At 43.3% G+C, this 24,311-nt stretch overlaps 1 protein-coding gene across 3 annotated transcripts in view; it reads right to left on the minus strand.

The window, feature by feature from the left end:
• The window catches only part of LOC308474871 (CD99 antigen-like), a 31,648-nt gene extending 9,541 nt beyond the window's left edge, over positions 1–22,107 (minus strand). The window contains exons 1-7 of one of the 3 annotated variants that reach the window (XM_081001460.1): positions 21,825–22,107; positions 9,473–9,505; positions 8,329–8,382; positions 6,131–6,166; positions 4,537–4,608; positions 3,727–3,780; positions 858–881 (exon numbers count right to left, since the gene is read on the minus strand). In XM_081001460.1, coding sequence (XP_080857586.1) covers positions 858–881; positions 3,727–3,780; positions 4,537–4,608; positions 6,131–6,166; positions 8,329–8,382; positions 9,473–9,505; positions 21,825–21,888 — 337 coding nt within the window. In that variant the 5' untranslated portion in view covers positions 21,889–22,107. Of the gene's footprint in view, positions 1–857; positions 882–3,726; positions 3,781–4,536; positions 4,609–6,130; positions 6,167–7,062; positions 7,178–8,328; positions 8,383–9,472; positions 9,506–21,824 lie in introns of those variants that run through there. The other 2 variants (XM_081001461.1, XM_081001462.1) reach the window with 2 other exon arrangements.
• Positions 22,108–24,311: the final 2,204 nt, after the last annotated feature.

The following is a 24,311-nucleotide window of genomic DNA, read 5'->3' on the forward strand; positions in this document are numbered from 1 at the left end:
AGCAGAGAGAATAGATAGTCAGACTAGAGCCGCAGTCTTATTACACAGGTCTACACCAACTGTTTCTACTGCTGATGTACTGAAGATACTGTGAAAAGGTAGCACAGTCTGCAATTCATCTTGGTCCCTTGCTTATTGTTCTACATTTGCAGATTAACCTCACCTAGTCCATCCCTTGGTATCTGACCAGACATGATAGATCGTCTCCTCACTCTACCTGCAGTCTTGCCAATCCTTTCGTTTGTGTTTGTTTTACCCATGACTGGCTCATCAATGTCCATAGATATGTCTTCTGTTTTTCTTATTATGGTTGTACCTTGGTTCTCGAACAGAATGTGTTCCGGAACCGTTCGAAAACCAAGGTGCGGATTCAGATTGGCTGCAGGAGCGTCGGACATTCAGCTTCCAAAAATAGTTCGAAAACCAGAACACTCACTTCCAAATTTAGATTGTTCAGGAGCTGCTTTGTTCAGGAGCCAAGGCATTTGAGATCCAAGGTATGACTGTAATCATATTTCTATCAGACTGAGGTCCAGAACTACAAGCAATTGCTCTCTTGCCTTGTTTTGAGTTAGGCTATCCTTAAAATAAATTTGTTTTGATAAAAGGTATTCAGGACTGCCTGTACAATTAAACTGGATTGTTTTCTTGTTTTCTTTTTAGAACCTTGCGTGCCTTCAAGTAGCTCACAACCCCATGGAAAGCATATGATGAGCAGTATCACCAAGACTTGCAAGAGACTTGCAAGTTACAAGTAAAACAACAACAACAATGTAACAAGGACATGTGTGCTATAACATACAACAGTTGCAAATATCTTGCTACATGGAAAAGCAAACATTGCACAGCTCACATACCTGCAGAAGGATTAGAAGCACGGCCTACATTAAGAAAGAAAAATTGTGCATAACAGCGTGAGAAGCAAAATCAACATAAATTATTCTTAGAAAAGTAACTGAGAAATTATGAGTAAGTTAGCTGTGCACAAAGTTAGCATCAATTAGCCGTGCACAGAATACATGCAGACATAACCAATTCCAACTATGTGTTTGTACTTCTTTACTTAAAATGTAGAATAATGTTCAAACTATCAGAGTCTTCTGCATGAGCCTTGCAAAACCAGCCCCAGATAAAAACTCAAAGATTATCCAGCCATTTATCATGCTCAATCAAGGTGATTCATGCATTTATCATGCATGATCATTTAAGTGTGTCCTATCTATGAAGGACCTTCACAGGGAGTTTCAAGGAGCATGTAGACAAATCTGAGCAGTACAAGTGCCACCACTACAGACACTCACTTGTGCCATTAGTTCCTTGAATGGTTAGAACAGAAAACTAAAACTATTACACATAAATAAAAAGTCAGTGTTATTAACTGTGTTATGTTAAGAGCTTCTGTCTGGTCAGGAATGCTGAAACTGCTATTATGTACAATGGGGTATAGAAAAGTAGATTCCCAAAGCTGACATTTCAGGACTGGGAACTAATTCAACAGATACTGGGTCCAGGGCCAGCAGGGGAACAGATTCTTGAGTTTCATTTATTTAAAAAGCAAGCCTTTAGTCCTTGCGGAACAAAAGTTAATAAAGCAAAATGTGCAGGCAGTATACTAAGCAATTGGTTTGCAAGATATGAGCCTGCTTCCATATTCAGTGTTTTAGCCAATAACCAAGATTGTCAAGTGCTATAAGGAAATTTAGAGTTATACATGCCCTGAGAAGACCCAGTAATAGCTTCAGAATGAAGCAGGAAGTCCTTTCTCCACTGAAGCAATTTTTGGGTGTTCCCTGGTTCCCCCTCTACATTAGGACAACAGAGAAAGACTTCCTGGTTCATTCTGAAGCTGTTTTTTCCCCATCGTCCCTAATAGAAAATGATCGTGGCCTTGAGAAAAAATTAAGAAATTCAAGAGTTTAGTGTTGCTGTGACTGGACCGTAGTTTGTCTACTCCAAAGCAAAAGGAATTTGCAAATATGAGCATTCACTCTTTCAACTCAGGTTTAATTTCATGCAAAAACTATTAATAATAATTCATTATTAGTGTATTTATATTACAAAGTGGGCTTTTCATGGTAAAGAAAGCACGAGCTATATCAGCTGTGTTGCTATACTAATATTGGCAGTGGGGGCTAAGAGAAAGTAATGTATGAAAACCTGAAGCCACTTCATATAGTTGATGGTATCAAAAGCTGCTAAGAGATGAAGCAGAAGTAACAGAGTCACACACCCACTGTCTCTTTCTTGATCAGGGCAAACAAGGCTGATTCAATTCTGAAACCAGGTCTGAAACTCAGATCACAGCAGATCCAGGTAATCAGCCTCATCCAGGAATGCCTGCAGTGGCTCCACTACCACCTTCTCAGCCATAGTTGCAAAGAAAGGGATGTTGGTGATTTGCCTATAGTCACTATATTCTGCTGGATTCAGAGGAGGCTATTTAAGAAAATATGCATCACTGTGTCTTTAAGAGTAGTGGGAGGCATGTGATTACAACAATGAGGCATTGATCACATCCGGGACCAATTCAGTCGCTCCACTCCAACTAACTGACAGGATCTAACCAGCACTGGCAGTATTCTGTCTACATCATCAGACCAAATTAACTGGAATCTATCCCACAACACTGGATCCAACAATGTGGCATTGGACACTTGGGCTGGCAATGCCACAACAGGAGAGCTGGCCAATTTTATCCTCAGAGTGTTTAGCCAATTGGTTACAGAAAAGGCACCATGTGCTCCAGAGATCCACCGCACCCCCTTGTCAGGAGTGATCAACCTCCAGACCATACAGAACAACTCTGCTGGTTGGCTTCTCAAGGATGTGATGCAGATATTGGAGTAGGATCTCTTTGCTGCCCCCACAGCTTTGTGGTAGTTCTGATTGCTCTGGAGCAAGATTTTCACTGCTTATGCTCCTATCCCCACCCAGTCAACCACAGCTGCTCAATAAACCAAGGATGTATAGTTGAGCATTTGCCATGGCTATACTTTTACAAGCTTTCTCAACTCTCAACCCATTTTTAGACATTTCTTGTTTCATAAATTAATAGCACATTGAATAGAAATGTTAGTAAAATCTTGTTTTAAAAAAGTTGTAATTAACTTACTTTCAGATGCCTGTCCCTGGGAAACATGTATTTATGCACAATGTTTTCAGTGTCATTGCCCCTAACCCCCACCCCTTCAGCATCGAAGGGAAACATCTGTAAGAGATGGGGAACACGTGGCCTTCTAGCCATTGTAGGACTCCAGGTCCCATCAGCCCAAGATCAGGAATGATGGGATTGTAGTCCTATATCACCTGGAGAGATGCAAGTTCGCAAGCCCATCTCAAAATACCTACAGGTATTCTAATCAAGATGATTTCCAAGTAAAAGGTTGAATTTCTGTAAGCACCAAAGCTAAGATCACAGCACAATCCATCTTTTTAGTTTGTCCCACACACCACACCCCCAAATAAAACATTTCAACATATTTTGGCTAGTAGAAAACTGTTAAAAATGTTTAAATTAATATTTTAAAAAGGTTTGCTTAGTTAATGCAAGTCAATCCAGCTAAATTAAATCTCAACTGATTTAGGGAAACATTATTATTATTATTATTATTATTATTATTATTATTATTAGACCAGAGAACCCCCATCATAATCCCTCAGTATTATAAAAAAACACAAATGTGACATATCTAAGTATATTTATAACAGTTTGCACTAGAAACTTACCTTTTGGTGGATCTGGGGGTGCCTGACCATCATTTAAATCCAAATCACTAAAATCTTTGAAAAGAGAATATTTGTTAGAATGAAGTCTTCTAAAAACCCACAACATATATTTCCTATGGCAATCTGTACACTATGGTGTTTGTGGCACTTTTCCAGGGACCATAAATATAGCTACAATCCCAAGCATGTTTACCATGAAGAAAAGCCCACATAATTCAGCTAAGCTGGTTATGGAGAACGTGTAAGACTCACATTGAGTTGCTCAAGAGGGGCAGGTGAACAGCCATGCTAGTGCCATTTTGTGAAACATGTTGGCATCAAGCACCCGTGTGCATGATGGCATGATGGCAGCACTCTCCACCTACAGTGCCTTACATTACATATATGCTTTATAAATTTCTCCAGGTCTCCTGCAAAAGGTCTGGTGCAGTAGCTCACTAAGTGAGCTCTAACCAGGTTCACAAAACACTTCAAGTTCTGGTTAAAACTAAACCAGAATCAATGCTGATATAAAGCTCCATTATATTATTGCTGACAAAGGAAGAAAGTGAGAATGAGAGGGGGAAAGAGAGAGTGCATGTGCCTGCAGCCCACACCATATCCCTTAGCTATGGGTAAGCCATCAGCAGTGTTATATCAGCACTGAGCTGTAAATCTTGCAGATGGTGAACTATAAAGATCTGAAGATTCACTGAAGCACAGATGAAAGTTATCACCTCTCTTCTTTAATCTCATATTAGATTTTAGTTTACTGACCATAACTGATACTGTCAGGCTACGCTCTGAAGTAATATTTCTAGAGAAGCTTACCACCAGTATTGCCATGACTTCCAGGATTTGGCTGAGGTGGTGCTGGTGGTTCTGGCTTCTTGGGGTCATCAACTAACAGAGAGAGAGAGAGAGAGAGAGAGAGAGAGAGAGAGAGAGAGAGAGAGAGAGATAACAAACTTCAAAATATGAGAAGTAGAAAATACCTTGATAGTCTGATTTTGTAGGAATGGTATCCCATTTTCCTTGCTTCTTAGGTAGAATTATGTATTTGACAAGCCCATCCACAATGGTAAAACTTGGAATCTAGCTTAAAGCCAATACCACAGCTGTGTGTACATGACATCCTGGCATGCTCTCAGGTTATTCCATCACTTTCTTGTTCAGCAGCTTTCATACCCTCAGAAACCCATCCAAATTTAAGGAGGGGTTTGGCACAGGGCTATTAGGATCTGGGAAACCAGGGTTCAAATCTTCACTCAGCCATGGAACTGATTAGGTGATCTTGGGCCTGTCTCTCAGCAAAATGTATCTCACAGCATTGTTGTGAGAATAAAATGGGGATGGGGAGAACTATTTAGAAGACCCTAAGCTCCTTGGGGAGGAGTTGTTCCAGACCAAGCAGGATAAATAACCTCCCCTCTCTTCCCTCAGGTTTCTTTTGGTACAGGAGTAAAGGCAGCTCAATAAGCCACTGTAATATACATATTACTTCCCCGCAGTCACTAAGAATATCACCTGCCAACTCCCCCAAATTATAAATGTATCCAGGTGAGGGATGTACAGATTACCCGCAGTGACTAAAGAATGCATACACAGAGCAAGGGAAAGGCAAACACAAACAGCATCCGTAGTGCTGGGTCAGATGCCTGAAATTGGTGCCTCAAGGTATTTTGGACTGCAATTCCCATCACCCCTAGCCAGCATGACCAATGGTCGGGGATGATGGGACTAGCATTCTTGCAACATCTGGCAAAGGTTTTTATAGTGTGCAAAGTGTGACTGTAGACTATCTTGCAGCACCATTTCCTAAAATCTGCGGAAGATGGAAAAGGCAATTCTCTGGCCGATTTTAAGTAAACTGTTTGATGCAACTGTACAGTTGGGATACTGCTTTGTCCATTATATTTGCTTATGCTGCTCAACTGGGATAGGGAAGCTCTGGCTCTTGGGCCAGTCTTGGCACACGAGGCCATTTTCCCCCCAAAACCACAGCCACCTACCTATCTGGGAGGGTGACATCAGCTGCTGAGGGAGCTGGAAGAGTTCAATTTAGCTGCAAGTGCCACTTCCTCACAGGCAAGTGGTGTGTGCAGCCAAAGCAGCAGGATTTAACTGCCACTCAACAGTTGACAAGCTGAGTTTAAATCCTGCTCAGACCCCTGCAGAAAGCAGCACTGAAATCTCCACTCATCAGCATCTTTCCGGATGCTGCTTCAAAGCACAACACAGGGCTGTTTGAAAGCCTTTTGCAAACAGCTTCACACTGCTCTTTAAAACCTTAGGTTTGCAGAGGTCTGAAGTGCTATTTGTACAAAGGCCTTCCAAAGATCCTCGTGCTATTGTCTTTGAATTTGCAACTGTCTTCAAAAGCAACATACAAACTAGACTTGCATGGAGTGCAGACAATACTTACCAAAGGCATCTTCCAAGTTAAAGCCATCATCATCATCTAAACAGGGAAGACAACACAGTTGTAATCTTTCTCCCAGAAATGAAATACTCCAAGTAAAACGATTTAGATTTTATTATTATTATTATTGATAATAGTAAGTGACACACACACCGGGGGGGGGGGCGCTTCACAATGTATGTAGAACCCTATTTAAATTGGGTACTCATGGTCAGTGTCAGGGGTTGCCAATGAAATATTATAGGTTAAAATAATTGATATTTTATAAAGCAGAAAGGATGGTACTCAATAAAGTAGATTCACTAGCACAAAGATTAAAACTAGCCCAATGAGATATCCCACTGCATGTACCTTGCACTGTCCCCGAATTTGCTCTGAAGGGTTGGGAGAACTTCCAGAACAGATTTAGGGAGTACACGGGGAGGAGGGGGAGGAACACATTCTGTTGCGCAACGAGAAACTTTGGAACAGTTATTAGTACCTCATGCTTTCCCCTCTGTAAATGGTCTGGCAAGGCTATGTCCCCATGGCATGCCCTGACTCTAGGCCCAATATCTTGGAAATCACACCTTTGATGGTGACACGTGTTCACATTCATGTACACATGTAGTCAAGGATAAATTATTTGGATGTTTGTCCTGCCCTATACCTAGCCTGAAGTGGGTTGCATTATTAGACCCTATATGCATGAATTATCAGTGTTATGGAAAGTTCACTCGCATATCTGCAAAAAACAAAACAAAACATTGGACTAAAGCTAATTTGGCATCTACTTGTCTTGTACTCAGCAGAGCGCACTCCTCCATTGTTTCCTGAGACGGAGGGATGACAACTCATGACACACAATGCCATTTATAACCCAAACCTAGTCACGTACACTGAAAAATAAATGTATAGGAATAGCAAGTCAATGTTCTGATTACTCTTATACCCACTTTGTGTTGGCTTTTTATTAGGTGGAATCGGCTTCTGTGTTACATCTTCAGGATCTGCCATATTAAAAACACACAGGGCTTAATATCACTTGAATGACTAGTTACCAGGGGGTAGTTGCTAGGACTGATTAGTGATTCAGCATTTTATGTGTACACACACACACACAAACTGGACAGAGCTGCCAAGTTAAAGCCATCATCACCTAAACAGGGAAGACAACACGGTTGTAATTTTTCTCCCAGAAATGAAATATTTCAGGTAAAACGATTTAGATTTTTTAAAAATGATAACAGTAAGTGACACACATGGGGCGGGTGTTTTCACAATGCACATAGAACCCTATTTGAATTGGGCACTCATGGGGTTGCCAGTGAAATACTATAGGTTAAAATGATTGATATTTTAAAGCAGAAAGGATGGTACTCAATAAAATAGTTTCACTAGCACCAATAATAAAACTAGCCCAATGAGACTTCCCACCAGATGTACCTTGCACTGTCCCTGATTTTGCTCTGAAGCGTTGGAGGAACTTTCAGAACAGATTTAGGGAGCACACCGGGGGGGGGGGCGCTCCAGCACAGCATAGTATCTCCCTAGCAGCCCACCCACTTTATCTGCCGTAACATATGGCAACAGCAATTGTAATTGCCTGTTTTTATCTCTCTGTTCAAAGAACTACTTGAGAAGAGTGGTTGGTCCAGGCAGGATGGTGTTCAAGCAGCATTTGCACGTATATCTTTACCCACTGACCCCTTTTCAATTTTGTAACCAATGCTTTTATTTTTCACCCAAATGGAAGTCTGTGTTCTGCTGCAATTTCCCCTCTGTAAATAGTCTGGAAAGGCCATGTCCCCATGGCATGACCTGACTCTAGGCCCAATATCTTGGAAATCACACCTTTGATGGTGACACGTGTTCACATTCATGTACACATGTAGTCAAGGGTGCATTATTTGGATGTTTGTCCTGCCCTATACCTAGCCTGAAGTGGGCTGCATTATTAGACCCTATATGCATGAATTATCAGTGTTATGGAAAGTTCACTCACACATCGGGCAAAAAAACAAAGCAAAACATTGGACTAAGGCAAATTTAGCATCTACTTGTCTTATACTCATCAGAGCACACTCCTCCATTGTTTCCTGAGATGGATGGATGACAACTCATGACATACAATGCCATTTATAACCCAAACCTAGTCACGCACACTGAAAAATAATTGTATAGGAATAGAAAATCAATGTTCTGATTACTCTTATACCCACTTTGTGTTGGCTTTTTGTTAGGTGGAATCGGCTTCTGTGTTACATCTTCAGGATCTGCCATATTAAAAACACACAGGGCTTAGTATAACTTCAATGACCAGTTACCAAAGGGGGCACTTGCTAGGACTGATTCAGCATTACACACACACACACACACACACACACACACACACACAAACTGGACAGGGCTGCACTTATTTTTGCTGGTAAGATAGTTGCTTGACTGCATTTTTATTCTTACTAGACCTCACCCAGGATGTTTTGCGAAGGGTGGGTAACATATATTCATTATTTTTAAAAATACACAAAGAAACCAGATACAAGGTGCGAGCCTTTGCTGCTCATTTGCACAATGAGTAAAGTAGAGCTGTGCCAAACCCTAAACCGGTCATCCGAAGGGGGTAGGAGGCAAAGCAAAGTTTGCGCCAAAGCAGGGGGTGGGGAATGGAAGGTAGGAATTCACTTTGGACAGTGCACATGGTCAAGCTTTAAAGACCACACCCTTGTGTGGGTGTGGGTGTGCATGGGGGGGGGGGCGTGAACCGAAAGAGCTGCTTAGGTTCCCACAAGGGATTTGTGCTAGCTCAGAATAAATGTTTTCACCTGGGTGTGGGGGGTTGAATACCAAACTATATTTGCAATTCCCATCACTTTCAAAAGCAGTTGGGCAAGAGGCTACTGCTCCCCCAGCCCCTGTGCCAGCATGTCTAAAGCCCCTTAGGCTCACATAACTGAGTAGAGGTGTGCACTGACCATAAGATTTAGTTCAGCCTCAAATCCATCTGAATCCAGTGTACACCCTGGTAATTAGTTTTCCAGCTCTCTTGAATATATAATGCTGTGCTGGTATGTTAATCACAGCTCAATCTCATGGCACTGCAGATTTTTACATTAAAGTAATTTAACATTTCCTCCCCCTCCTACCCTCAATTCTACATTATCCTCCTTGTTTAAAATTATTGGGCTCTATAAATCAGCATTATCCCTCTTGATTCATCAAACTGAGATAATGCAGCATGATGCATCTGAAGCTAAGACAGGGTTAAGATCTGATTTAGACTAAAATCTACATCACAATATCATGGTTACTATAAAACCCATTAAATATTCTTAAGTTTACTTCACTAGGTTGTAATTAACTTACCGCCAAATGCATCTGCCAAGTCAAAATCTTGTCCTGTAAAATTAAAATATTTGCTTATTTATAAATATATTTGTATGCCTCTAGTCAAAGGAAAAAATAAGTCCAGTAGCGGAAGACTCTGGGGTTACGGCATTCATCTCGCTTTACTGGCCAAGGGAGCCGGCGTTTGTCTGCAGACAGCTTCCGAGTCATGTGGCAGGCATGACTAAGCCACTTCTGGTGAACCAGAGCAGCACACGGAAACGCCGTTTTACCTTCCTGCCAGAGTGGTACCTATTTATCTACTTGCACTTTGACGTGCTTTCGAACTGCTAGGTTGGCAGGAGCTGGGACCGAGCAATGGGAGCTCACCCCGTTGCGGGCCCTAGGCTCTGTGATTTAGACCACAGCACTACCCACGTCCCATAGCCGCCATACATACATACAATAAAAACAACATAAATATTTAAAATCAGAGATCATCAATAGTTTCTTAATTGCTTGCACAAACTTGGTGACATAGAACTTTTTCCAGCACATGTTTAAAGGTTAAAACAAAAGGTGACTGCTAGGTCTCTGTTGGAAAAGCATTACACAGGCTCAGTTTCCTGTCACTGTTAGATTAACCTCACCCACTTGGGGAACAACCAGTGGTGATCCTGCAGATGGTCTTAGTGATTTGGCTGGGATACAAGGCTTCAGATGGTCCTAACATGGGCCTAAGTTGTTCGGGGCTTGATAATGCATAGACCGTAAACCTGTCTTGGTAGCAGCCACTGTGGGTGTTATACAAATGGTTTTTCATGTTGTCAACCACATGCCCCCACCAGCAGTCTGGCCACCACATTCTGCACCACCTGAAGTATCTGAACCAGAATACAAATTCTCATCTTCTCCTTCCTTGTTAGCACCAATATATCTGGCAGTTTAATCTTGCCAGATGTGCTGAAGGACAGCCAATAAATTGTATGGTAAACCCAAAAACAAAACTGCAAAGCTTATGATATATGAAACCAATGGTAATAAAGAGTCTTCCCTACGGTGTAGACCTATAAAGGGCTATTGGCCAAGACTGTGTCCAGAGGCAGTTTACCTCTAAATGCCAGGTACTGGTTTCCTTTCATATCCTGCTTGTAAGCTTCTTGGAAGCACCCACTAGAAACAGAACACTAAACTAGATGACTCCTCAGTCCGTTTCCTTAAGATTGTTTATATCTAGTTGCATAGTTAGGCCCTATGTCACACACAAGGGGTCACCAATGTAGCATCTGTGTATACATATGTGCCCATAGCAGCTTTCGTTGCCCCCCCCCCCCCGTCCCCTTCCACTGAAATTAAGCTTGAAAGAAGCATTTTGTTGTAGCCAGAAGAACTGGCTGCAATGTGTGCTTAGTTGTGGTGTGTGTTGCCCATGACAGTATCTTCAGGCTGCAAATGAATCCAAGGTTGGCAGGCTCTGCCACATGCAAAAGAACAGTCTAAGGAAAAAATGGTCACTGCAGGGTGATTATAACAAAACACAAGAGCTTGTCCAATTAACTTTTCCATTCTTCCATTTCTTAACATGATTGAAGAGGCATTACAAGCTTGCCAAACACATATCCCTGGGCATCTGTCAACAGTACCCTTGTACCCCCAAACTTGTCTATTTCCCTTGGGTAGAAGTGTGGGTTTTCAGAAGGTTCTCAATAGCAGCCCAATAGATATGCTCCCTCAACATCACCCTGCAAAGCTGGAACAGCAGGTGCTAATGCTTTGTGACCTGAGCGACCACAATTTTCTTTAAGGCAGGATGCCATCAGTCTTCTCGTACCTGCTCAGGGATTGTGTTCTCCCCAAAGCCCTGAACTTGGTGTTTAAAGGATACATGTGTCCACCCTACATGACTTCTGGGCAAGTTGTCTTTCAATCCTTCCAGTACTTCCAGTGTTCAATTCCACCACGCATAAGGAAAATGAAATAGAGTCTAATAATGAGATGATCCAAAAGGCAGCAGCTTCTGTTCTAGCCTTATATGGATATCACTGGCTGTGACATATTAATGTTTTTTATTGCTGTTATTATGATAGTGATTGTTTTAAACCATTGTTTTAAATGGCTGTAAGCTGGTGTCCAAAAATATTGTGTTCTGAATAGTAGTTAATAAATCTATTAAATAAAATAATATGAAGGCCTGCTGATGAAAGCAGCAGGAATCAGTACAGTGGTTGGATGAACACATTATCAATTTTTATTCTCAGCCATAGACAGCCAATTAGGGTGCAGGTATGTGTGAAAAACCATTAGTATGTTGATAAGGTGCCTTGTTTTCGGTGGGTTTTCTCCAACTCAAAACTAATGTTTAAAAACACATACGGTAACTTATTTCCTGTCCAGTTACAAATAGAGATTTATCAGTAAGGAAAGTGCTGGGTGGGATGAGAGTTCTGTTCTGATATTGGCAGATATAGCTTGCTAAACGACTATAAAGTATGCCTAAACAGCTCAACACCATTCAATTAAAAATAACATGGTTCCCAACTTTTCTTAAAAAATTGAAAGAACTTCTAAAAATCAGGATAGTTGTGTTCACAGAAGGATCCCTTATACCCACGGAGAAGAGTCAGGATCCAGCCCAGTGAGATTAACACCAATGAAAACATTGTGCCACCTTTTACCTTTTCAACAAGCAAAATCAAACATCAATTTCAAATGACTGGAGGGGGGTAATATTTAACCTCTCCCTCCTGCCCCCTTGCATTTTGATCATTTTTGTTGTTGCAATTTTCTCTGAGTTTCATTTGTCATCTGCAATCCATTTAGCAACAGAGGCACACCAAAACCACTGGGTATGGGATTTCAGAACGATGAAGTGGGGGACACCCTCCCCGCTAATGAGTAACAGACTGGAATGCCTTTGCCATATCACCTCTGCAAAACAGCTCAATAGAAAGATCTGGACATTTGGACACCTTTAAAGCAGAGGGACTGGCATACAAGCATGACTCATATGAGAATAACTGACAGCTTGCAACAGCATGAGTCATCTCGTGCTACACAGAAATCTGTGGGCTACCCAATGAGGCAAAAACCCTGGCAGGATGTTTACACACGCTGCCAAGCAGCCCTTTATAATTAGCTCTGCAGCAACATACCATGAAGTTGGGAAGAGTCGATGCTGCACTGCAGATTCAAGAAAGTGTGCACCACACAGACCGCTTCTATCAGCACACTGCTCCAAGCTAAAAAGCTGCTGTTGTACTAATTTTCTGTCCAAGGAAAAAGTTATCTCAAAGCCCTTTTTAAGATGCAAGGGATCAAAAATGTACTGTCCAAATAGCCTTAAGTTAGGAATTGCCAAGCTTAGGAGACAAAGCTTTTTCATAGATTCAAGTACTACAACTCCAACTGCATCTACATGCTTTCCTGCGAATCTGAAATCCCATGCCTCTGCTACTTCACTTTCCCTGTTTTTAACAAGTTACCATGCTGCCAGCTGCTTTTGGGTCTACACTAGGCTCCTTCCCATCCACCAAATCACTAAACTAATCTGTGTTACTTCATTCTACTGTATCTTTCAGCAGTTTGAATCACTGCCTTTCAGGCCTTTTTTAAAGGAGGAGCCCAGCTGGGGCAAATGCTTAACTTTCCACACATACATACACACAGCAAGTCGCTCTGCAAGACCACCTTCTGGGTTGGGATCATGAAAACATATCCCCTTTTCACCAGAAATCACTCCCCCTTTGGCATGCTGATAGTGCACTTTTACCGCAGAGGGTGAGGGGTGGTGAATGTGGGGGTGAAACATTTAATCCCTTGTTCACACTGGCCTGATCCAGATTGGGGCCTCATGTTGTTTTTTGTGGAAAAAATAAAAATAGCAGTGCCCAGTACTAAAAGTACCTTTTTTGGGGGGGAAGCATGATTAACTTAATGTGTCCCCTTTCCAATGATCAGGTTCTTTTCCCAATAAGGCAGTAACACTAGTCAGTGAAAATTTACCCCAGGTATTTTGGGGTTGTCCTGTTTTGATCAGCATATTAATCAACACAGTCCATTAACCCATTTCTCCCCTCCTGCCACATCTCTAGGTAACCATTAGCTCAGCTGATATAATGGCTGAAGACAGAGCCATTACCTTAGTTACAGCCCCAGACAATAGAGGTAAAGAATACTTACTAGCTCAGCTGTAAGACAAACTTTATATTAGATATATGCAGAAGGAATGCTGTACTTTCAAGTGAATCTAACATCTAAGTATAAATGGCTGCTCTCCATCTCAAAATATAGATGACAATCATTTGTTTAAACTCAAACAATGACTGCCCAATATCAGAAGAAAGTAGAAGTTCCGTGAGTTGCTCAATGGGAAATGAAATGCCGGTCTCTTGAAATGTCTGAAATTCAACTATTTGATGGAGGGTAAAAAGAAATGTGCAATGTAACACATACCATATGGAATATTTTTTATGAACTAGCAGACAATATGAACTAGATGAACCAATGATCTGACTCAGTATAAGACAGCTTCTTGCACTCTTGTTGTCTGTTGCCAGTGTTAGGAAAGAGATTGCAATTAGCAAAAGTGACTAAAAGGGTCAGTAAGTACAACTGACAGAAGTGTTTGCACAACTTAAGAGTCTCTTTGTGTGGGGAGTGGTGTTGGGGGGGGGGAATCACTGCTTTGAACTGTGAACAGCAGGTAGCCTTCTGGCCCTTAGGTTAGCTTTTCCAAAGTTAGAAGTGCCAATGCCACAGTCTGTCAGCTATGAACTTATTTTAAATAGTTTGTACATCTCCCTTCCTCCTAAGAATGTTTAACTGCCTTGGCTAGACATAAGCAGTAAGGGAGCAGCCCAGATCACCCAAAGAAGCGTACTCCAAAAGAGGAGAGGGCACCACCAAAAAGGCCCGCCATGGAAAATCAATTCTCAGGCAGGATTCTATGGAGAAGGGCACCTGGCAGGTAACCTAGTCTTTAAAAGCCATGTAAGGCTTTTTATATGTCAGAACCAACACTTTGAATTGCACACAGAAAGGTACAGGCAGCTGATGCAGTTGACACAAAAGGAGGAGGTATACTGAGTCCTATAGAAACTAGCTTCTAACATAACATAGTGTAAAATGTAAGAGCCCCACTGGAACATAACCAAGGTCCATCTTATCTAACATTCTGTTCGCACAGTGGCAAATCAGAAACACAGCACCATGAGCACTGATCACTGAACCATTTCTAAATGCACTGTTGTGACTGGGTTAAGAGCACAGTACTTATTTTGGAATACAGTTAGCTGTTCAAGAATCCTATCCTTAAGACTTTTCTGATACTTTAATGCAAGGCTAAACTTTCATAAATTAACACTTGCACCTCCCACAAAAAAATGAAGGCCATGAGGCATGCCAGACTGATTTGACTTATTCATCTGTAGGAATACTACCCAAAATTGATTGCAGCCAAGACCTTGACAACATGATTTGGGATTTCCCTCGTCTCACTGAGACTCATGATGGAATACATACTTTCGCATGGAAGGGGAATAACGCTGTCTCAAATGACTACCTTCAGCCTATAGTTTTTTTCCAATTTCCCCATAGTCTATATTTATACTCCAATAATTTAGTAATAGTGATGGGAGTGCAAAATTTTCTGCAGAAAGATGTCCATTGCAAAAGTTTTATTTATTTACTAAATTTATATACCACCCTATACCCGAAGGTCTCAGGGTGGTTCACAGAACAAAATCAGAATATAAAACCACAAAATACATAATCAAAATAAAATCAACAACCTAATAACCCACCTTCCAAAAAAACCTCCACATTTTAAAAGGGCATAGGATGTCCAAATCAACCAAAGGCGTGGTTAAAAAGGAACGTTCTTGCCTGGCCCCTAAAAGTGTATAATGAAGGCGCCAGGCAAACTTCCCTGGGGAGAGCATTCCACAGATGGGGGAGCCACTGCAGAGAAGGCCCATTCTTGTGTTGCCACCCTACAGATCTCTCGAGTTAATTGGTAACAAAGAATGGATGCCAACTGCAGATGCATTATTAGGCAAACTTGGTCATTTCAAAGGAGCTCTTTTGGGCTTTGTATACCAAATAAGGGCAAAACAAGCATGCTAACTAGATCAGTATTAGGGCATCAGCAATTTTTCCACTACAAATTATCCATATTTGCACTAATTATTTTCAGGAAAACCTACACCACCATGTTGTAGTTAACAGGAATGTATCCAATAGTTTCACTTCTGTTAATGGAAGATGCTTCCAGTCATGGAAGGAGAACGGAGGCCCAGCTATTTCACAAGTCAACAGAATATCTTTAAATCAAATCTGTAACTGTATCACTACAATCAGTTAAGAATGCAATAGGTTTCCAATTCTATCTTACTGGGTGTTTTTTTAATCTTTACAATGCTTATTCCATTGTGTGAGTGCCACCTGTCTTCCATGACGTCATGGAAGCCAAGGTTTCCCAAGTACTGACAAGATCCAGACCTTCTTAGCTTCTCCAAGGCAGCTGCATCATGTGCCCTCCTCAGCCAGATGCACAGAAAGATACAGCACCTAAGATGATGCCCAGGCTTTTAACATGGCAGTCTTACCCACACTGGAGTGTGATAGTTTCATTCTGGTAACACCAATGCATATCTGCAGACAGCACTTAAGGCGAAGCTTGTGCTCATTGTTGACTGTACGGTTCAGTGCTGAATGCCTCTCTCTTTATTTTCTTTCACCTGCCACCATCATCCATTGCTTCCTTCCCCCCCCCCCCCCGGAAATGGGCTATATTCCTTGCACAAGTGGGGGAAAGGAATGAGGAGAGAGCAGGTGGACCATTTGCAATCCACAGGATAAACATACCCAGTAAACACAAAGCTGCTGGCAAAAGTTCAAGGTTTATTCAATAAGGGTTGAGGAAAACAAACATCTGGAATGAATTGCCTAACAGCTTGTCTTCCAACAAAGATGCTGTTTCTCCTTTTTGTTCTTTTGACAGCAGTTTTGTAGGGGAAAGACCCTATACTTAAAGCAGCTAATGCACTGCTCTTGCCTTGTGAGCTTACAATACCTGCATTTATGCTTTCATTTACCTGTACTATGGACAGGCGGCTGGATTAATTTAATTGCTGTATTTTTAGGATTTTTCCTACAATACATATTATTGCATGTTGCCAGTTCAGTAAAAAGGTAATGGTAAAGGGACCCCTGACTGTTAGGTCCAGTCGTGAACGACTCTGGGGTTGCGGCGCTCATCTTGCTTTACTGGCCAAGGGAGCTGGCGTACAGCTTCCGGGTCATGTGGCCAGCATGACTAAGCCGCTTCTGGCAAACCAGAGCAGCGCACGGAAACGCCATTTACCTTCCCGCCAGAGTGGTACCTATTTATCTACTGACACTTTGACGTGCTTTCGAACTGCTAGGTGGGCAGGATGCCAGTTCAGTACTAACATATTTATACCCTGCTCCTCTTCTTTTATCCCCAGAACAATAAACATAAAATACAATAATGCTAATATTTCTGCTAAGCTGTCCTGTTTTAAACATCCCTGCACCAATAAGATTCCCACTTGCTAACATAACTGGAACCTGATGCATAACCAGGTGGGCAATAGCTAAATGGTAAGGCAACCTCTGCTAGGACAAGCAGCTCACACAGTAATTCTGTGACGTGGGGCCACAACTCAGTGGCAGAACAAACTCTGCAGGCAGAAGGTTTCAAGTTCAATCCTTGGAGCTTCCAGGCATGGTTGGAAATGTCCCCATTCTGAAAACTTGGGTGAGCCATTGTGGGTCAGTGTAGGCCAGGGATGGGGGAACCTCATGCGTGGGGACTAAATGCAACTCCCCAAGCCTCTCTCCAGCTCTCAGGACTCTCCCCAGGCCAGCCCCCAGCAGCCATGCTTGTTGTCCATTTCAAGTGCTTTTGCCTGGCTGAAATGAGTCCTTGAACCAATGCCTCTTGCTGGACTGAATGGAGAAGTGTGTGCAAAACCCAGGCATTGTGTGGCTGGAATACACCCTACTGTACGAAGACAAGAGTCATCTCCATTGCTCTGCCATTTTGCCTCTGCTCCTGGCCACTGCTGGCATGCAGCCCCGAGAAGGCTGCCACGAGGGTATGAAGTCCTTGGGCTGAGAAAATTCCCCACCACTGGTGTAGGCATAGGCAATAGATAGATGGACTAGAGCTCTGACACAGTAGAAGGCATGCTTTCTATGTTCCTAACTGCTCCCATTCATCATTGCATTTTATAGCTTGGTCTCACTCCTAATTGAGGATTTTGCCTACAGAAGCAATAGACAACCATCTATGACAACTCGCACAACAGCTGCTCTCTATTCCCCCATGTTTCACTTGTCATACTGTAGTCTCATGAATAACACAAAAAGTCTCTCTAAGTACCCAGAGGAAGTGCTGCATCTTGCCTGTGCTTATGCAGCATGCACATGCACTGGCAGGTTACCAGCTGACAAATATTAATTTATACTTGCCCATTGTTGCAAGGAGAAGTGAGAAAACATTTAATTGCAAAATGTTATGTGTACAGATTACTTCCCTGCCAACCTACATGCTACTGTAGGACTCTGTTGTTTGATAGTTGGTAAGGAAATGATTGATATGCCTAACATAAGTGAACAGTCATAACATTTCCAGTGAGGTGGTTTGCTCAGAGTGGTACATGTCACACAGAAGTTGGATCCAAGTACAGTACTTACATGTATGCAAGTCAGTTCTAAAATTGTTTATTGGAAAACTATAATGCTCACCTTAGGAGCAGGAAGATGAATGGTTTGGGCCGAGAAAGACTGTAAAGTTCAAGGCAGCCATCCCAAGCATATTACCCAGATACAGGTATCATTGAAATCTAGATTTATGTCCAAATAAACTTGTTTAGGTGGTGGATAATAAACTATGGTATTAAACTTTTTTTAAGGTCTCTAATAGAGTAAGGATTCCCTATGTTCTCCTAACAAAAAGTAAATGCATTTTTAAAACTTGGTCCTGTCACAGAGAACTATGCTGTAGTCAAAAAGTTGTGTAACTAGCTGCGCTGCCTAAAATGGGAATTTATCTGGGCCAGAATTCCAAAATGGAAAGGCATTCAAGGAAAGCTATTTCCCTGTCTGGTTAAACTTAATGCAATTAGAGCAAAACAACTGCACTGCTCAACTTGTTATACGTTCAACTTCAACATTGCTCAGCTGCAATGTTCAAGGAGTGCTTTTGGTCAAGTCAGTAGAATATTTTAGACTAACCTAACTCAGTGGGTTGTTCTAAGGCTAAGAGACAAACTGAACATGATGCAAAGAGGAGGAGGCATGTGATAGAACATTTTAACCCTTTGCTCTCTGATGCCTTTTTCACCTCCACACACACAGCGTGGTGCAGCAACCCCCTCCGGCGCCTGGGGCAGACCACAGTTGCTGAGTTTGTTTAGGGCAGTCACTGATTTCAGGGATGGGAAGTGGTTCCACCTCCCCCTGCAGCACCCGAAATGCCCAGGAACTGCTGTGCTACCTGCAAGCTCCCCTGAGGCACAGAATCCCACCCCTACCCCCAGGTACAGCAGCTCCCATGCCACGCTCCCGTGCTGCCCTATAGACCCCCGTGACACCCTTTGTTATTGTTTAGTCGTTTAGTCATGTCCGACTCTTTGTGTCGGACATGGACCAGAGCACGCCAGGCACTCCTGTCTTCCACTGCCATGACACCCTACAGCCCCCCTACTCCCGGTGCAGACCACTAACTATGCTATTGTCCACACATAGCTGCTTGTAGTTCATGGGGGGGGGGACAGAATAAATGAAGCTAAACACAGCTCTAAGACAATTTGCAGATGTGCAAAAGCAGTAGAATGGAAAGGGTAAAATGTTCCCCCCTCTCCCACAGGGCATTGCAGCTTGAGAGACTACTTTAGATAAAAAGAAAGAAAAATATCATGTGCAGCCTGAGCAATAACCAATGCTCTGATCTCCAAGGAAGAAAGTCCTGTTACAAATGGTTTTTTAAAAATAATGATGATGATGACAATGATGATAGAATAATATGCTGTAGAGAAGATAATTTTGTTCTTCCAGTACATCAGGGCTGCTTCAGACAAAGATTACCACTTAAGTGTGAATATATTGTCATACTTAAAACTCCACCACATACTCCACCACATACAAGACCAAAACAGCTGTATGCATCCTTCACCTATGGGTGTGCACATGTTTTTTCCAAAAACTGTGATGATTCCGGGGGGCAGGGTGTCCCCAGATGTCACAGGAGGATGGAATTCTAGCATCATGTGCACCCCCTCCCAATTATTGAATCACATAAAGGGCAATTCCCATCCTCATAATAAATATCTTCCAAAGAAGTCAGCTCAAATAATGTGACTAGCAGTCACAGTTAGTCCATAACTCAGGCTTCCTCAACCTCAGCCCTCCAGATGTTTTTGGCCGACAACTCCCATGATCCCTAGCTAGCACGATCAGTGGTCAGGGATGATGGGAATTTTAGTCTCAAAACATCTGGAGGGCTGAGGTTGAGGAAGCCTGCCTTAACTGGACCCGTTGTATGTTAATAGTCTGCTAATAATACTGCATTTTCTATACTCGTGGAATGGTTATTCCAAAGCCATGGAAAATCCTCCTTCAGTACCCCTGTCACTATTCAACAACAACATAGCTAAGCCAAAAGCAGACATAGGTTGCAATCCTAAATGCACCTATTATGGAGAAAGGCCCCCTAAACTCAGTGAGACTTCCCCCTAAGTAAACCTATATAGGGCTGCACTCTATATTGCCTTTCCCCCAGTGAAAATATACAAGTCCAAAGAATATTAGGTTGCAGTTAAGCCTACCCCATAAAAGTATAATAGATTTCAAGGCTACCTTCCTATTTGTTTAGGATGTTAATTCAGTGGCAAATAAATAAACGAGAGTCTGGCACGACCAGCCAACAGGAAGAATGAATTTCCACAAATACCCTCCAGTTCACACTTTACCCTAAGTTCCCACTCAGCCACCTTACTCAGCACCGTTCGCTCTGCATCAGAATAGGCACTACCAAGTTTATAGTACCAGGTCCTTAAACAACTGGGGAAAGGCTCCATACAAAGACCTGTGGGCATGTCTAACAGGGAAGTGAAGCCAGAAAACACATACTTATCTAAGATCTTAACAGTGACATCTCTTTTGAATGTAGACAAGATGCAGGCAGAATTCCTTCTCCTTTCAGAGCTAGCTTAAGCGGTGAAGTGGGAGAATAATTCTACAATATTGGGACAACACCTGGGTACCACAGGAGCCAACTCCTAGGGGCCAAGGTGTAGCCAGGATTTTTGTTGGGGGGGATAGACCTTTGTTGCGGGGAGTAGGCCTATTGCGTGGCGGGGAGAACTTCAGTTAGCTATATATTTTTATTTCTATTGATTTTGGGGGGCAGCTGCCCCTCCCTGACCCCCCTTGGCTATGTCCATGGGCTGCCCCCATACTTGAGGGGGCCAGGCCCCCCCAAGTTGATGGGCACTGCCATTCAAATGGTGTGGGTGTGCCCCACCATGTGATTGATTGGGCGGGGCGGGGTTTACCTCCCCCCCCCCAATATTTTATTCAACCTGGCATCCCTGTGGGTGTGATCCTGACCATGTGGCCTAAAGATAAACCATCAGCATATTCTTCTTGCAAGTGTGCCCCAGACTCTAATGTTTAATTGGGTTTTTATTATTATTATCGCCCACTATGTTTTCAGTTGTTCTTATTTTATCTGCCTTGTGTCCCTATCAGGGGAAAAGGCAGGGTGTCCCTAAATACACAACAAAAACAACTTGCTTACAGCCCAATTTGGGTCAAACGCCTGTCACCCCGTTGCGATTCCCACTCTCCCCCCCCCAAAAAAAAATCCTTCTAGGATCCATTTGAGCAGTGATTTTTTTTCTGGAAAAAAATGTTTAGGGGTAGTCTCATTTGGACTCCAGAAAACCACCATTTTATAGTTCAAATCGGGAAAAATAAATGCGGTAAATGGACAAAAGGACAAAAAACCCACAAAAATTTTAGGGGTATGCGTACCCCCAGAAAAAAAGCCCTGCATCTGAGCCGGGGACTCTTTTGGGAAGCCGAGCCTTCGAAGAAGAGGATGTCTTCGAGGATGTGCAGAGGGGCTTCCCTTCGCCCGCTCCTCGAGGCTGGCAGCACAAAGGCGGCGGGGAGCGGCGCTGCGGCGGGCAGGGGTGGGCGTCCCTTCGGCGCCTCCCGTCGGGGCGCGGCTGCTGCTGCTCCCCTTTTCCTGCCGCTCTCCCGGAGCCTTTGTTCGAGCTGGGGGAGAGAGGGACGGGCAGCGCCCCGCGTCGAAGACTAGAGGCGCGCGAGGGGGAAAGGGCCGAGCAGCGCTCCTTACCTCGGCCGCGTCCCGCCAGCAGCACCAGCGCGGCGAAAGGCACCAGGAGGGCGAGTCTCGTCATGGTCCCGCCGCCGCCCGCCGAGACTTGAGGCGAACTTCGCGGCGCTCCCACTCCCTGCTCGGGTCCTTTCCTTGTTTCCCCCCTCCCCTCAGAGGATGGCGCGAGCGACCCCGTTTCCCGCGAGCTCCCGCCTCGCCCTCTCCGCTTCAGCTGCAAAACAAGCGTCCCGCAACTTGCAGCCCCGCAGCCAAAAAGGGGACTCGGAGCGGCGCTCGCTCGGAGACCCGCCCCCGAAGAGAAGGGCGACCAATGCGGAGTGAGCGCCGAGCTCCGGCAGCCAATGGAAGGAGAGGCGAGGGAGAGCACCGCCTACCCCGGTGGCCAGGAGAAGATACCAGCGTTGAGTCATGCCCCGAAGTAATAGGAAACCCGCGGGCAGCCGCCGGCTCGGGTGTGGCGCAGCTGGGCTTTCTTCCATCTGCGAAGGGAGCGGTGTGTGGAATCGCAGGCCTGCTGCTCAGATCACAGCAGAAGAGGCCCGGATTTGGCTACAGATTTGGCTAAACGGAGAGTTTGGCAGGGCTGAGGTGGGCAGGCCAACGGGGTCATCTTGTGTCCGCATGTGGCTGAAGGGATGGCTGGGAGATCCCGCCGTTGGCTTTCGGAGAGGCTCGGGTTTAAATCCGCCCTTATCTCCAGAGTTCACATGCGCAGCCTGAAATATTGGCCTGATGATAAACTTGGGAGGAGAGAACCACGTGCGCGATCTTCAGCTGGTTGTCAGAAATGCAAGATATAAATGCAATACATATGATAAGCCATTGCGCTGTGGATGTTGTGAGGGCAGGCCAGCCTTATATATGTTGTAGCCGACAGACCCATCGAAACGAATGGACATGGCTAACTTAGGGCCAATTATTTCAGTGGGTCTACACTGACCCACTCCCTTTAGTTGACACAACCCTTTGAGACAGCCTAGTACAGTGGTACCTCAGGTTACATACGCTTCAGGTTACAGACTCCGCTAACCCAGAAATATTACCTCGGTTAAGAACTTTGCTTCAGGGTGAGAACAGAAATCGTGCTCCGGCAGCAGCAGGAGGCCCCATTAGCTAAAGTGGTGCTTCAGGTTAAGAACAGTTTCAGGTTAAGAACGGACCTCCGGAACGAATTAAGTACTTAACCCGAGGTACCACTGTAGTGTTAGATCTGTGAGGGATGCTTCACACAAGCCAGACATCTTATCAAGTGAGGATGCTTGAACCTCTTCTGGCAGGTTACATCTAGCTAATATAATAACACAGACTGCACATGCTTAGATCAGAGGTGCTGTCTTAGTAAAAATAGGTATGGGGAATTTGTCCTTCAGATGCGGCTAGACTACAACCCCATCATCTCTGAGTACTGGCCATTCTGACTGGGGATGATGAAAGTTAGGAGTTTGGCAATACCCAGAGGGCCAAAAGTTCCCTAGCTCTGGAACAGGGGGAAAAAAAGCTGGTCAAATTCAGTCTTAATTTATGGAGTGGTTGCTAGTGAGCATAGCAAAGTATTGTTGCCTGGTAGGCATCATGTCTTTGAATAGCACTGAGCTATTTATTTTATTTCATAAAATTTATACATCACTTAATTGTAAAAAATAAAATAAAGCCTCAGAGCGGTGGCTATGGCCTCTCCTCTGCACAGACAAGGTGCAGAGATATTTTATACTATAGAAAGTTACAAATATTAAGTTCTCTCATAAACTGAACTTCAAAAATGATTATTTAGTGGATTTGATTTCTCCAGCTCCAGGAGAACACTAGTGTGGGTGGGTGGTGTTTTTGTTTGCACTTAACAATTAAAATAATTCCAGAGTTATTTGTCACCAACTAAGTTTATTGGACTGTTACACTCTGACCCAACCTTTCTCCCCTGTTGGAAAGCATTATACAGAGTTTGTGCCAGCATTATTCAAGGATCTCCCTTTCCGTACTATGGATTTAAAACATTGTTTTGTTTGGCAAAAGGCAGGCCCATGTGTTTTATTCCCATATTATTTAATGGGTTTATTTGCCAAAATTTGTTTCCCACCCTTCCTTCCGAAGGACCGCAGGGCAGCAAACACACCCACAATTAAAAATGAAAAAACTCTCTAAAGCAGTTAAAACATTCTAAAACAACAACAACAACAACAACAACAACAGTTACAGTTAATATGATCTTTACATACATGTCTGCCTTTCCAAAGAAGAAACAGACTCTTATATCAGCTTGTTTGGGAGACCTAGGGAGGATAAGACTATCAATGGCAACTAGCCATGATGGAAATGCTTTGCCTCCATAGCTGGCGACACTAATGTTTCTGAATACTAGTTGGTGGAAACCACTAAAGGGGAAGAGTTTGCTTATGCCTGAATTCTGCTTGCAGTTTTCCCACAGGAGAAAAGGAGGCTGAACTAGATGGACCATTGCCCTGATCCATCAGGCTCTACTTATGTTCG

The sequence above is a fragment of the Podarcis pityusensis genome, assembly GCF_964106645.2.
Source record: "Podarcis pityusensis genome assembly, chromosome: 4".
Taxonomy (NCBI): Eukaryota; Metazoa; Chordata; class Lepidosauria; order Squamata; family Lacertidae; genus Podarcis; species Podarcis pityusensis.